The 15,702-nt window shown below is 42.8% G+C and overlaps 1 protein-coding gene across 2 annotated transcripts in view; it reads right to left on the bottom strand.

The window, feature by feature from the left end:
• Positions 1 to 2,188: 2,188 nt before the first annotated feature.
• Positions 2,189 to 15,702, bottom strand: part of LOC117459993 (rap1 GTPase-GDP dissociation stimulator 1-B) — a 79,065-nt gene continuing 65,551 nt past the window's right edge. For both annotated transcript variants that reach the window (XM_034101189.2, XM_071205686.1), the window contains 10 exons: positions 15,036 to 15,164; positions 14,036 to 14,161; positions 13,402 to 13,545; positions 12,937 to 13,068; positions 12,062 to 12,196; positions 11,866 to 11,991; positions 11,165 to 11,304; positions 10,955 to 11,081; positions 10,514 to 10,642; positions 2,189 to 5,233 (listed from right to left, as the gene is read on the bottom strand). In XM_034101189.2, coding sequence (XP_033957080.1) covers positions 5,106 to 5,233; positions 10,514 to 10,642; positions 10,955 to 11,081; positions 11,165 to 11,304; positions 11,866 to 11,991; positions 12,062 to 12,196; positions 12,937 to 13,068; positions 13,402 to 13,545; positions 14,036 to 14,161; positions 15,036 to 15,164 — 1,316 coding nt within the window. In that variant the 3' untranslated portion in view covers positions 2,189 to 5,105. The remainder of the gene's footprint in view (positions 5,234 to 10,513; positions 10,643 to 10,954; positions 11,082 to 11,164; positions 11,305 to 11,865; positions 11,992 to 12,061; positions 12,197 to 12,936; positions 13,069 to 13,401; positions 13,546 to 14,035; positions 14,162 to 15,035; positions 15,165 to 15,702) is intronic.

The following is a 15,702-nucleotide window of genomic DNA, read 5'->3' as shown; positions in this document are numbered from 1 at the left end:
TAAGATACTAAATGCATGCATGTAGTACCACCCTTGCTAGCGATTCCCTCTCTAGTTTAGCATACTCAGCTTCGTTGTCCCTGGCCATAGAATCACGATTTTATGGGGCCGGAAAAAAGTGGGGGAAAATACACACTAGCCGGTACTACGCTATATGGAAAGGCCACCCAAAACTGTCCTGGCCTGGACGCTAAAGGACGTTAAAACGGGGCTAGCCGCTGCAATGGAAATGCGCTATAACATACCTTATTCTTACTCCGAGCACTACTTCTGCTCCTCTGTCGCTTCACACTTGCAGAGGGCGATTTCTCAACTGGCCGAACTGGTGTCCTGGTCGGTGATGACACCAGAAAGACCGATGGTACTGCATCTCCATTAAGTAATGGTTGTTCCATAAATCCCATGTTATGTTTTATCATACTCTCAGAGTAGTCGTCCGGACATTTGAAATGTTCGCTGCATACATGAGCCTGTGAATCTTTCGGTTCGGGCCGGCCACATTTCGCTAGCCACTGCCTCCGAATGTACTTCTTACGCTTACCTTTTGGCAACAGATGGAACCGAGCATTCCGTGGATTGTTCCTATCAGAATTGTGGCAATATTTCGCGATACAGTGAGGCATATTTGAAGAGAGAAACTACAGTAAATAACATGGAGATCAACGTGTCTTCGAAAACCAAACGCATGGTTTACGTCACGTCCGGAAAATGGTGGCGCCCACAGTGTTGATGTTATTACGGTATATAATCAGTTTAAAATCACTGATAATGTCTCTCCATGCATTGCTTGATGCTGCTATTGCTGCAGCTACCTCTACGTCGCTGCTGCTTGCCTGCCCCACCACCACCCCAGCTTCCACCCCAGCTTCCACCTGTAGGCTCGGGGGTTAGTTATTTAATCATCACTCATCGTGCTATGTATATCTATGGAGTGATGATGCCCGAGCCTAGTCGCCAAACTCAACTATATGCTGCTTCTAATAAACATGACTGACATTGCTGCATTTATTTGGTCAATTTAAACGGTAAGTAACGTTATTATGTCAGGTGCGCGTGACCTGTGCCGCTGCGCGTTCCTCATCTGCAAGGTGCTTACACAGCAGTCAATGATGGACATCAGAAAATGGTTAAAACAACCAGCCCTTATCGCCAGCAGTAACACTGCATCTACTGCAGGTAATAACAGTTCAGATGATGGGGACATTACGTTACCCGCGGCCACTAACACTAACGTCCGACTCACCAGCTTTGCCCGCTTCCGCGCAGCCACAGCCGTCTTCGTTGCCCCAAACACCGCCACCCCTCGGCGGCCCGCAAGTGCCAGAAGACTTCAGCAAAACAGAGCCTGCCCAGGTATATTTAAAAAAGTACCCAACTCGCCTGTACAGTGGGGTGAGGCGATCATTTTGCAGCTCATGGTTTCAAAACAGAGATTGGCTGGAATATTCATGTAAAAAAGATGCCATCATCTGCTATAGATGTAGACATTTCGGTCTTAAAAGGGGAGTGATTTGTAAAATATCCATAAATATAAAGTAAATCTGCTTACAGTTCTGTTTCATATGGGTGTTGAGAGATGTATCCATAGATCTCTTCATTTTGCTCTCAAAGTGCACCAGATTGATGCTTTTAACTTCAATATTTAAAAGAAAAAATCTTCCCGGGGGAGCATGCCCCCGGACCCCGCCAGAGGAGGTGAGGACCCCCCTAGAGGGTGTTAGGTCCACTCCCCACTTATAAAAATAGCACTTTACCACTGAACCCTCTCTAATCTCAGATGCACCCTGAGTCATTTTGTTCTGGAACCGGGCCTGGAGAGGGCAGCTTGAAAAACAAATGGCCAGTCAACAGCTGATGGTACACGGATTAATGAGTCTATTTAAGTCACCTGTTTCATGTCGAGTGCGGATGACAGAGGGTGAGCTTGTGCTGTAATTTTTTCTGTTGACCGTTTTGTCCATTTTGTTTATTAAATATCCCAAAAACTATCTTGCTTCACTATGGACTTTCTCTTCGAAAACGTGTCACAGTTTATAGCCAAGTTTAGCCTCTCGGTGACTCAAACGTAACTGGGGATTGAGCCGCCACATGGGGTTTGTGCAGAAAGCCATTCTTGTGCATACTCTTTGCTAATATATTGTTGCAAATGAAAGAGAAAAATTATGAACAGACATCATGTGGGGGAAGACATTGCATATATTTATTCTGCAGTTTCTAGAACAAAGCTTACATTTTTTTTAAATATTCCCTTACTTTGAAATATACAGATTTTTCACAAATGTTGGTGTTATATATTAATGTATAGAGAAATACATCTTGATACAAATATAACATAAAATATGACAGTAAAACTCTTGTCCGCTGCATGATTGAATAGAACAGACACTCATCATTTCCTCTGGCTGCCAAACTATAAATGTACACTGCATTGCTTATTGCACTGTAACACTGTTATGTATTATGATAATGGATGCAGTTCAGATATGTTGTGCATGTGTCTTCTTCACATTGTGCTTCTAGGATCCCTCTGAGGGATTACAAATGTATGTTTGCGATATATCATCAACAGGAAGCTTTATTGAGAATGCGTTAGTGGTGGATTTTGCTGTCACGCTGCAGCCACATGTGCAGGCAGTTTGATAAGTTATGCTTTTGATCATCCCCCTATGGGTTAGATCTCCCTTCAACTGTTGATGGAAACACAGTTTCAATGAAGATGTCCATGCACCTGTCACCATGAAGTTTTAATAAGGATTTTCATTCTAATGTGCTGCAGGTTCTTAGCCCCCCACTCACACCACCTTCGGTGTGCATCACTCCTGTTACTCTGTTAGTGTGTGTGTGGTGTGCACCTGCACTCTTCTCAATGATCCTGTATATACATACAAACAGACCGATACTTCTAGTATATTTGTAACACAAACAGCATCATTTCTTTGCATGGCATTAAAGCCAGTACCAGAATCTGTTTACCCATGACCAACGATACACAGCTGCTTGTTTCCTTCCAGATGACAACAGCACCTCTCTTAGCTTACCCAAGTCGTTGTAAAACTCAAGTCATAATGTTTCACCACTAGAGAAAGTCAGTGTGTATTACTTGAGCACACAGTTGTGTTGTTTGTGAGTATGGCTACATTAATAGCTCTGTTATTCAGAATGACAGTGGTGAATTACAGTGGTTCGGTCCTATCGACTGTAAGACCAGGCTTAAGCCTGTAAGAAATATCTCAGTCTTGAACTCAATTGTATGCAGTTGATTTGCATCCATTCAGTCTGATACCAACAATATTAGCCACTCATTTTATTTGTAACTGAAGTCATTGAAATTCAAATTCATTCAAAAATCATTTTAACTCAACAATGTTGCTGCACAGATCCTTTTTAACGTTCATAGGTATTTTGCTTTACGCATAGATTAATGTCAAACCCCGTCCATTGATTGAGGCTATGAGATTACATTTTCTTTTTAACAAAAATTCCATCTTGTGGTCGTCTCTTCGTGATTTGGGTGCACCAACATATTGTGGTTCATTTCAGAAATCTGTGGGGCTCTTCATGCATTCAATACATTTGGCCAGAACTGACACTTGTGTATTATGTCAACTGATTTCACAACTCTATTAGGTTAGTTGAAAGTGCAATAACCAATATTAGGTTCAACTTAATATGATTGCTTTCAACTAACCTAATACAATTATGTGAAATCTGTTCAATATTACATTTAGTTAATGTCAACGTTTATAGATATCAACATTAAACGTTTGATAATATGACATTTCTGTATACATTATATATTAACATGGGCTAGCATCACAACAAGTACATCTCAAAGAAGGTGAGGTCAGTTCATTCATCTATCCACTAACCATGGTCCATGGCAGCAAAACACAACAACTACAGGCCAGATTACAGACAGAATAATGTGTAGATGTTTTGGTTTCCTTCTTGAAATTCCATTTTAGTGCCATAAGGCGCATTCACACTGCGGTACTTTTCCCACAAAGGTTCATGCGAACTTAGTTCATGATCGCGTTCACACCAAAAAGAGCCGGTACTAAAAGTAGTTCATGCGAACCTTTTTACCCCCTCGAAAGTCCCTGCTCTCTAGCAGGTAGAGAGCAGGGACTTTCGAGCGGCTCTTTTGTGAGAAAAGAGCTATATTTCTGATTGGCTGGGCGGATTGCAAACCACGCCCCGCAAAACTCCCAAAATGTTTTGTGAAGCCGCCATTTTATTATCCTCACATTAGCATTATTAGCATTAGCCCAGCGCAGAAACGCAGAGAGACTAACTTATGGCAACACAAAATAAAACATGGGAGCGGTGGAGATGAGGAGGTGTCGGCGTTCTGGCGATTTACTCGGAAGGCTTCAGTAGAAGCTGCTGGGACTCCCAGCAGCTTCTACTGAAGCCAGTCCCCAACTCCGGGGACTTCCGGCCGGGGACTTTGGGCGGCATTATACGCCGTGAAGTGGTTTGCGGCCTGCCAGTAAACCCAAAGCAGAAGGAGAGGAAGTGACTTCAACGGCTTCATTTGCCTAATCCACCCCCAGGGACTTTTTCTGGTGTGAACGCGATCTGTACTTAGTTCATGCGAACTAAAGAGTTCGCATGAACTAAGTTCGCATGAACCTTTGTGGGAAAAGTACCGTAGTGTGAACGCGCCTATAGTTGTGGAACCTACTGCTGCAGGTCTCCCTTGAAAAAGAGATAATTGATCTCAATGGGATTTTACCTGGATAAATAAAGGTTTTGAATTTGAATTTGAATTGTCTCATGGGAAGTACTATCTGACTTTCTCCTTTCTAGGCCTACAAGAAATGTCAAAACAATGGAGAGGTTTCATGTGGACACTGGCAACTTTCCTCTACTTCCACTCTCAGTCCAAGATGTCAATTTAGCACATGTTTCTCATAATCTATTTGCTAGATTGACACACATTCATGCTCCTGGTTGATGAACCCCTTTTAGTTTTAAGTCTTGCTTATCCAAAATAAGTAATTATTGCCAAACAACAGGATACATTTTGTCAAGCCATTTCAATAGGTAGCAGTAGGATAATTTGAATGAATTTGAATAAGCCGGACGGAAGGTGTTCTGATTTAGCTGCTGTCACCCAGAGAGGCCAGTATGGAGATGGCCTGCGAGGCGAGTTTACTGTTGCTGTGCTCTGCCAGTTTACTGAGGCTCTCCTTCATATTCACAGAGTGCAGCTCCTCCTTCATCACACCTACAGCAGACAGGGGTGGAAGGGAGAGCAGAGGAATCAGTGTGAGATGGATTACAACTGGGAGTGTAGAAGGCCTCTCACGCTGACTTCGTTGCACCTGTGTGAGCACAACTTTTATCCACTGATTTCAGCATCATCATGACAAAATGTGCTCCTGGAGACACGGACCATAACTGGAAGTACCTGGAGTTATCCCATCTAAACAGGGTCTCTGGCTTTACAGCGATTTTAAACATAGCTCTGCTCAGCTTGTGCAGAGGCTTTGACTGGAGACTTGTGTAACACATTCAGTCTTAATTGATGAAAAAAGGATACGTTTATATGATTTATGTTTGTTCTAGGCACTTTTCTTTTTCTAAAGCTTGTATCAATGACACATTTGTTTGGTACCTCCGCAGTGGGCATTGGACAAACTGCAGTTTTAGAGCCTTGTGCTTGGGGATCACCTCTCGAGATGTATGGTTTCAGGTTTTCTGTTTTAGCGTGCTTTACATTACATAAATTAGACATGGAATATAATGTAATAAAGCAATTTGGGGTGAAGTGTCTTGCCCAAGGACACATTGACATACTGGCCCCCGTGGGGGTCAATGTGGGATTGAACCGGTGCTTTCTTGCTCCCCTGATCTGAGGGTCACCCACTAACCCACTGCGCCATGGCCGCCCCGCTTGGCTAAAGCAGAATCGTTTCCTAAAGTTATTCATAAATACCAGATGCTGGAGATGGTTTTGGTAGTTTTATTGGCTGCTGCTAGATTCAAACCTCAACAAACACCTGCAAAGAACACATGCTAAGGTGAAGCTAACGCACAGCTATTTGTTGTTTGTTTATATCACAGTCTGTTCTTCTTCTCTGTTTTCCGGTTGTTGCCTGTTTTGAATGACGAATACACACTACCGCCGCCTGCTGGTAAGGAGAGTTATTGCCACTCACGCATGCGCAGTTCGTATGTGCTCGGCTGAAGTCTTTGCGGTGTCTGGTTCCAGTGCAACACATGACCAACACGCAGGAGAACACGCCGACGCAACAGCGTGAGCAGAGATAGACTGCGCAAAATATACAGATAGCAGGAGACAGAGGACAGCCACGGTCAGATAGGAAAACATTCAGGATCTGGATCAGTCTTATGTGACAATGGAAACTGAACTAAAGAGAACATTTGAAACTTTAGCAGTCTGCGTGATCTGCCTGTAGGGAGGGGCGGGCCGGCCCTGCGAGTAAAGTAACGAGTAAAGTAACGAGTAAGGTAACGAGTAAAGTAACGAGTTACTTTATGTAGAGAGTAACGAAGTAGTGTAATATATCTTGGCAAAATGGCTTTGAGCTGGTTTAAAAACGATCTATCTGAAAGAACTCAGTGTGTCTCAGTAGAAGATTATACCTCAGCTGCTCTTACTATAAACAAAGGTGTTCCACAAGGCTCTATTTTGGCCCCTGTCTTATTCTCCATCTTTATAAATGAACTAGGAAATGGGATAAACCCAGCACGGTTTCATTTATACGCCGATGATACAGTTGTTTATACAGTGGCTTCCTCTTTAACTCAGGCTATAGAGCTTCTACAGGATGCTTTTAATACACTGCAACACTCCTTGCTAAGGCTAAGACTGGTCCTTAATGCAAAAAAGACCAAGTACATGACCTTCTCTCGCTCTCGAGCTAATACAGCTGTCCCTCCGATTCGTACACTGGAAGGGACATGCCTTGACAAAGTAGCATCCTACAAATATCTGGGCATATGGATTGATGAAAAGATGGCCTTTGATGTTCATATTGGGAACCTACTGAGAAAACTTAGACCTAAACTGGGCTTTTTCTTTCGTTTAAGGAAATGTTTCCCGTCTGAAGCCAGGAAGAGAATTGTGCAGAGTTCCTTTCTGTCTGTATTAGACTATGGCGATGTGATCTATATGCATGCTTCTTCCTCCCTGCTTAAAAAGCTGGACTCTGCGTACCATACTGCTATACGTTTTGTAACGGGTGCAGGCTCTCGCACCCACCACTGCACTTTGTATCAGTCCTTAGGATGGTCCTCTCTGTACCAAAGAAGACAATCACACATGTTGATTTTTATCCTTAAGTCATTGCTAGGTAAGCTGCCCTTATATATCTCCAGACTTCTGTCATTTTATACTTGCTTTTTTAATACTAGACGAGCAGCAAATGGGATGCTTTTAAATGTTCCTTTGATGCAGTCAGAGCTTGGTAAAGCTGCATTCTCCCACTATGCTCCCTTTTTATGGAATACGCTGCAAGTAAAACTTTGTCTAGAGGCACTTCCTACTGTAAATGCTTTTAAAGGTATGCTACGATTAGCCCTTCATGAAACATGTAACTGTTTTACCTGATGCTATTGCTGATGTGATTATGCTTCTTGCCACTGCACAAATGGCCTTCTGTATTTATATTTGAATTGTATGTTTTTTTTGTTTAATGCCTTTGTTTTATGTTGAAACTTGTTGTGTGCCGTGTTGGTCAGGACTCCCTGGAAGAAGAGATCTTGTATCTCAATGGGACATTCCTGGATAAATAAAGGATAAATAAAATAAAATAAAATAAAAATATATTACTTTTTTTTAAAGTAATATGTAATATGTAATATATTACTTTTTTTTAGTAACGACCACATCTCTGCATATACATAACTACGGTGTAAACAAATAACAACAATACAAATACTCATTATTAAAAAGATGCTGATAAACCAAAAAACAAGTGTTCAGCACAACATACTCTCACTCCCTAAGCGTCCAGGAGCGACGTTTGGTCAGTGTCCGTGGCGTCCAATTGTGACGCTCCTAGGCTCCTTCAGCGTCATAAAGGGACGCAAATAGCTTTCAACTGATTGCAATGTATTCCCATCTGCGTCGGGATTTGACGCTCATGGAAGCACGGCATTCGTTTATGTCGGCTGCCCTTAAAGGTAATGTGAGCGTCCATTCCCATTGGATAACGGAGAATTGTACAACCGGAAGTAAGTATTCCTCTTACTGTCGATTGATTTTACAGTGATATCTGCACTACTCATCGACTAAAAAACACCAGATTATCCTTGTTAATTACACAACATTGATTGGTTTAAATTGTGTGCAATGCTTTTGTATTTTTCCCCTTCGATTCGGAGAAACAAATATTTTTTCGGAGTAAAGGATGGCAGAAGACACTACACTACCCAGAATCCCCAGCTGTCGTTTGGACTACACCATGTGCTCTGTTTGACAAACCCTGTTTTTTTCACCATTCATTCCAATGGCTGGCGTCTATGTCACATGATCTTCAAATTTCTCCTTGCAGAAAAAGAAAACATGGCCGAACTTCGTTTTATTCTCGGTGGAAAATGCCTATTTTAAAGTTAGTTTGGCCATTAAAATGCGTTTTGATGTCATTTGATGCGAGAAATATGAGTTGTTATTTCAGATTATGTGTGCAGTGGATGTACATGATCTTTAGTTTGCTAGTTATTATGAAGATTACTTCAGGAAATCGCGACGTTTTCATTGTTAACAAGGTGGTTGCTAGGGACGCTGCTATCGATATTATTTCGATATTATTTCTGTTATGTTGTGTAACTGTTTAATGGTGTTATCTTTATTGCTACCCCCTTCCCCGTCAATGTATAGTGTTGGTCCACAGCGCAAACATATTAGTTTAACAAAATCCGCATCTAAAGATAGCCTACGTTATTTTCCCCTGTGCAATTCCAGTCTCACATCTCACAGCACATCGTCATTAACAAATACCGGAAACAGACCGAAAACATTTAAAAAAAAAAATAATGATACTTTATTCCGAGTGTGCTTGCTTTTCTCTTTGAAAGTCATCACATAACGGCATTGTAATACACGGTTCGGCTGCATTACATATTACATATCTGCCGTAGTTCTGTATTTATAGAGCCCTGATGAGAAGACTTCTAGACAAACATGAGGAACAGAAAACGTGACGTGGATCATAAATATATCAGCCATTAAACAACATCTTACATTTCTTTTCACACAATACGTCTCCTTGCAGTATCAACACTAATTCGGCTCACTTTTATATTTGATCCAATTGGTAGATAGGCTGTATTTACACCATAAAGGTGCACAGCTGACATAAAGGGACACCTGGTGGTTAAAGCATGTTATTGAATTTCATTAGTTTTATTATTAGATATTAATACGATCCCTATAAAGTATATTCATTACTCGTTATTCTATATTAATAGTTCATTAAAGACTGTATATAATGACTATTTTGCACATCCCTTTCAATATTTTAAGATTTTCTAAGGTTTATTGTCATATCATATAGGCCTACACAACTATGGTGTAGTTATGCATTGAATGAAAAACTTGGGTTGCAGGTTCCTCAATAGTGCATTACAAGACCTCTATCAATATGTGTGCATACCTCCAGCAATGTTAACTATGTTGAAGCACTTATTTTAACTGATATTACGCGGTGGACCCGTTCAAATCCAGTTTTGGACAGTCTGCCGTGGTTCCATCCCATTTCAAGTGCTGTTCGAGAATCTGCGTAACCCTCGGTGCACACTCTCCAATCACAGAGCTTGAGGACTATCACGGGGTTTGTCAAACAGAGCACATGGTGTAGTCCAAAGATAGCTGGGGATTCTGGGTAGTGTAGCCATCCTTTACTCAGAACAAATATTTGTTTCTCCGAATCGAAGGGGAAAAATACAAAAGCATTGCACACAATTTAAACCAATCAATGTTGTGTAATTAACAAGGATAATCTGGTGTGTTTTAGTTGATGAGTAGTGCAGATATCACTGTAAAATCAATCGACAGTAAGAGGAATACTTACTTCCGGGTGTACAATTCTCCGTTATCCAATGGGAATGGACGCTCACATTGCCTTTAAGGGCAGCCGACACAAACGAATGCCGTGCTTCCATGAGCGTCAAATCCCGCCGCAGATGGGAATACATTGCAATCAGTTGAAAGCTATTTGCGTCCCTTTATGACGCTGAAGGAGCCTAGGAGCGTCACAATTGGACGCCACGGACACTGACCAAACGTCGCTATTGGACGCTTAGGGAGTGAGAGTGTGTTGTTCAGCAAGATAAAACATCTGCATTGCATCAGCCTAGTGTCCACAAACAATTCTGTATGTCCCCTACCTGCTGTGTGACTGCAGATATGTTTTGATGATTTGTGACTGAAAGGTGGAAACTGAACAGTACAAGAGCTTGATTGAAAATACTGCAGGTTGCAGAGATATTGCTAAAAATGTGATGAATCATCATGGGGCTTGTGAGGTGGAACACTTACTGGAGTTAGCCAGGCTGCAGATCAGACCTAAAGCACTGAACTTGACTTCGATCGCCCCGACAGGATCCTCCAACATCTCCTTCAGCATGGTGAGCAGCTCAGAGTCCCTAAACGCTTCCTTCATAGACTCTGTGACACACACACACACCCACCCACACACACCCACACACACACACACACACACACACACACACACACACACACACACACACACACACACACACACGCACGCACGCACGCACGCACGCACGCACGCACGCACACACACACACACACACACACAGTTAGCAAACATTACAATTTCAATATTTATGTATTTACAATGTTCATTGTGGCTGGAATAATTTGTTCTTCCTTTTTGCAACAACATACAAAACTATATATTGCATAGTAATGCAATTAAGGTTTTTTGTTGACTTAAAGTGTCTCAAAATGCTTTACCAATGTCAATGGCAGATGCTATTGCCAGGGAAACCAGGGCCTCGTTCTGCATGATGACATGTTCACTTGTTGCCATGGAGATAAGGTGCCGAACCCCATCTGCTTTGGCTACAGCATGGACCACTTCCTGTCAGATAGAGGACATGTTCAGTGCTGCACGGTCATGACGTTAACAGACAGGAATGATGAGCCAGCAGAAAGAGGTCTCACTGCGCTGCGACTGTGTCTGATGAGGGCAGCCAGGAGGCGACTGGACTCCCCCCGGACCCCTGCATGGTCTTTGGCCTCACACCACTCCATGACCCGGGTCAGCAGCACAGCGTCCCTCCCCAGCACCAAAGCTGCCTCCTCTGCAGCGCAGCACAGAAAAGAGAAATTAGGATTGAAGACGTCGGTATAGAAGCTGTCAGATTAAAGATAGCAGTGGGGAACCCTTCACTAAGGAAACCGTTTTCATAAGAGTGATTCATATTTGAATGAATTAAATTATCCCCCTGTGGAACTGAATGTTATCAACAAACATGTTGGACTGGACAGAGGGATACGTGAGAATGTAAATGAATCCAGGGAAAACTGCATACAATAGCAAAACTGGAAAGGTTATTCTGTTCTGGGTGGGACGCCTCATATGGGGAACAAAGGACAAAGGATCATAATCCCTGGTGTTCTTTCTTTTACATTCTTCTTCCTTTCAGTCTAGTTTCCTCCTCAGACAGATCAAACCATGCTCATTTGTGTTTGATAGTTATTGCCTCACTGTTTGTTTGTCTGTTCATTTGTCTATTGTACAAATGTGTCTGTTAGGCACCTGAGGAATATATCAAGGTTCATTCTGTGGAACATGGTACTCATGCATTATGTCTGTTACATCGAAACATTCCCTGTGTGTAACTATAACGTGCTGTGCTAACCGTGTCCGTCCACCATCATGCGCAGTGTCCCCAGCAGTTTGAACTGCACCGGCGGCATGTCGGAGCGCAGCAGGCTCTTTATCCTCTCCGTCACACCGTCCTCCAGCATCCGCACTTTGTTAGTGGCTGCAGACACAGAGCATCCTGTCAGTTGAAGTGTCACAGCAGCGTACATACTGTTTCCTGTGATCAGTACCAGGAATGGCCAGGTTTCTGAGTGCGCTCAGTCCGGCGTGTTGAACAGACACATCTCCTTCGTCCACATGTTGCTCCAACAAGGTCAGGATGTGAGGAACCACCCCAAGGTCCAGCATCTTCACACAGTTACTATCTGAGAAGCCAACACACATGTTCTGTATTACAGCACATATACATTTCAAAATCCACAACTCTCACACAGGCACTAATATGCTTGACAATAAACATTGTATTATTTAAAAATAACAAGAATTTCTTTTCAAGAAGATATTAGATCTGAGATCTAAAACAACCGTTTTTTGGCCACTTGGTGGCAGCAAAAACAAGCAATAAACTAAACTCTGAAACACCTTCAGCTGTTAATACACACACATCATACTTTGATTTGGTGCACTTGTTACATCAAGCAGGTTCAGATCAACCTGATCAATCACTGGGAGTCTTTGTGTCCACCTGAATAATGTGAGCTGTTTATGGTCTCTGCTTAATCCTGAGTTCATGAGCTGCTAAAAGCTCATTGAGCTTTTAGGCAGTACACTGCCTGCTGTTGAGCAGGCAGTGTACTTCTCCACTGAAAAGAGGTGTCTGCGGCTGCTGGAAATGACACTGAGTGTGGTGAAGTGGAAAGAGTGGAGTGCCGTAGAAAAACAAACCATGAAGTAAAAGGAGCTAAAAGGCTCAGTGGAGCTGAGCGAGCTGCAGAGTTAGAGAACATTCTCTTTGGGTTTGCTGTCCGTGCTTTTCTGATTCTGTTATAAACTTGGTCATTGCAACTTTCAAGAAAATTGCTGTGTAATCTGGGGGTATGTTTTGCTTGATTGACAATTGTGGATTCATAACCACATGGGTGATCTTTCCTGAAAAATGTCTCACCATTTCTGGCAAAGTTGGCGATGGCCAGGGCTCCGGACAGTTGCAGCTGTGTGTTGGAGCTCTGCAGCCAGGACAGAACATCCTGATACACCACACCAGAGCCCTCCCCAAAACACTTCTGCATGGACTCATCTGACACACACACACACACACACACACACACACACACACACACACACACACACACACACACACACACACACACACACACACACACACACACACACACGCACGCACGCACGCACGCACACGCACACGCACACACACACACGCACACACACACACACACACACACACACACACACACACACACACACACACACACAGTTAGCAAACATTACATCATCTCAACACTTTGATCAGCAGAAAGAGGCTTCAGTCAGAACGACAACAAAGGAAACAGGTGTCTACACTGAGACAGTGGTTGCTACACAGATGTTCAGGTGTAACATCAGCATTGCTCACCTCCTAACAGCAGAGACACGATGAGGTTGGAGGCGATCTTGATGCTGCAGAGGTCGTGGGGGTCAGATCCTCCCTGCAGACTCCGAATCATCTCTGATAAGGCCTCCGGTACTCCTGACTCTGCAAACTGCAGCTTCAGTGTATCTGGGGGTCCAGCGCAGTTTAATTGATCATTAGCTTACAATATCTTCCAAAATAGGTACAACATCTTTACAAAACAAAAGACAGCCCCAGGTGGTAGGTGGTCCTTAGCATTACCTTATGATGGAAACCCGGACATCATAAAACACACAGCCCTTGACAAAAATTAGCAACCATGCTAATGCCGCACTGGGGAAGATTATTTTGAAATCTGTATGTCGATTCTGTGGAACTAGTCTCATCAAAGGGGGGATTTGGCAATAGCACAGTTCCAGCACGACAGCTGATTGTCCAGTTAGTACAATCAATGTGATCACTGATTGATTGGTTGTATTGCCCACAACAGCCTGACTAACACACCCCAATTCTGATGGCTCATGGTAAAGCCTGACTTTATTAAAAGCTTATTTGAGAGGTTTAGAAATGGTTCTAGAAAGAAATATCAAATCAATATTTCCCAAGCCTTCTTCCTGAAGCAACCTTGAGCTCTTACCACTCTCGCCCAGAGCCCCCAGTATTTCCAGGATGACATGTCGGCGCTCAGCGTCAGGCGCCCGTTTCAGCTGGAAGGTCAGCACCTCTGCCACGCCTTGCTCTGCCAGGGCCTCCCTCGCTGAGTCTGCAAACACATAGCTCTACACATGTGACAGTGTGCAGGCACCTGGTCATCCTGACCACCACTGATAGCCATCGTACATCTGCAGCTTTTAAAAATGGTTATTATTCTGGCTTAGTATTTAGTTCTAGTTCCATGTGACAGGAAGTTAGTTATTAGTTATAGTTAGTAGTTATGCTGCAGTGAAGCTGATGTCTGTTCGTAGCCCTTGAGAAGGCCTTACGTGTAAGTTCTTATGTTGTGACATTATATTTCTTTACTTTGAGTGCATTCTTGTGATTAGATGCAGCGAGTTATAGAGATTGAGCACGTTTAATTTCATACATGTGTTCTAGCATCTACAGAATGTATGTTGCCATTTATTTGAAGTATTCATATCTCAGTTCAGTTCAATGACGTATATTGTGTTTGCATATTCATATTTCATATGTTGTGACCAGTTATCTGAGCTAACATTTGTGTAGTTGTTTGTGTATGCAATATAGTCGCGATAATAAAGGTTTGAAATGAAATTGGCCTAATGTCATGCTGTCCTTGTGTATGTGTTGTTATTGAGTCATGGATTTTTATGGACTTTTATTAATCCCTCGTGGGGAAATTGTTTCTCTGCATTTGACCCATCCTAGTGTTAGGAGCAGTGTGCTGCCATTTTGAACGGCAGTGTGGGGAACGGTGCCTTGCTCAGGGACACCTCTGTAGCACTTGGTCCATCCATCTTCTATCTCTTACCCGAGTCGGGTCGCGGAAGTAGCAGTTCCAGTAGAGGGCCCCAAACTTCTCTTTCCCTGGCAACATCAACCAGCTCAGACTGGTTGATAGTTTACAAATCATGTTTAGCTAATAATAAATGACTGACAAAAAGTTACTAAATAATCACCCATGTCTGCCAGGTTACAGAGGGCCAGCAGGCAGACGTTGACCAGGGGGTCGTTCTTCGGATACTGCCTGATGATGGACACCAGTCTGGGGACGACCCCGCTCTGTACCAGCTGGTCCTGCTGGAATGCTGGGCCAAAGAGAGGCAGTGAGTTTACTTCCCTTTAACTTCAAGCTCATGATTTCATCTCATGGTCTCAAAGTTGGCTCTACCTTATATGGAAATGATAACTGAGTATAAATCTGTGTAAAAGATAGAAAAATAAAAGATAATTTCACGTTTGGTAATCATATATATAGTAGTTTCACCTTAACTGTCACTAGTGGAGGAAAAGTAACTAACTGCATTTACTCAAGTATTATAAGCAGCCAGTTGTTAGCGGAGTATTAATAAAATGGGTAAGAAATGGAAGGATGTCTGGAGCAGTAGACTGTGAGAGGGGAGGGGGTCCAGAGGCAGGTGAACCTCATTGTTAGACTGTGGATGGGAGATGTGGAAGGTGAGTAGGAAGTGTCAGTGGGAAAGTTGGGAAATTAAGAGCACCAACTTCATGAAAACAAATATTGACGGTCTAATACAACAAATTACTATGCTAGTAAATCAATCTATCAGCACGAGGGAAGTTCCATCATCCTGGAAGGTGACTACGGTGACACCGATCTTTAAA

Source organism: Pseudochaenichthys georgianus, chromosome 15 (assembly GCF_902827115.2).
Source record: "Pseudochaenichthys georgianus chromosome 15, fPseGeo1.2, whole genome shotgun sequence".
Classification (NCBI taxonomy): domain Eukaryota; kingdom Metazoa; phylum Chordata; class Actinopteri; order Perciformes; family Channichthyidae; genus Pseudochaenichthys; species Pseudochaenichthys georgianus.
Note: the sequence above shows the minus strand (reverse complement) of the source record. Positions and strands in the feature narration are given on the sequence as shown.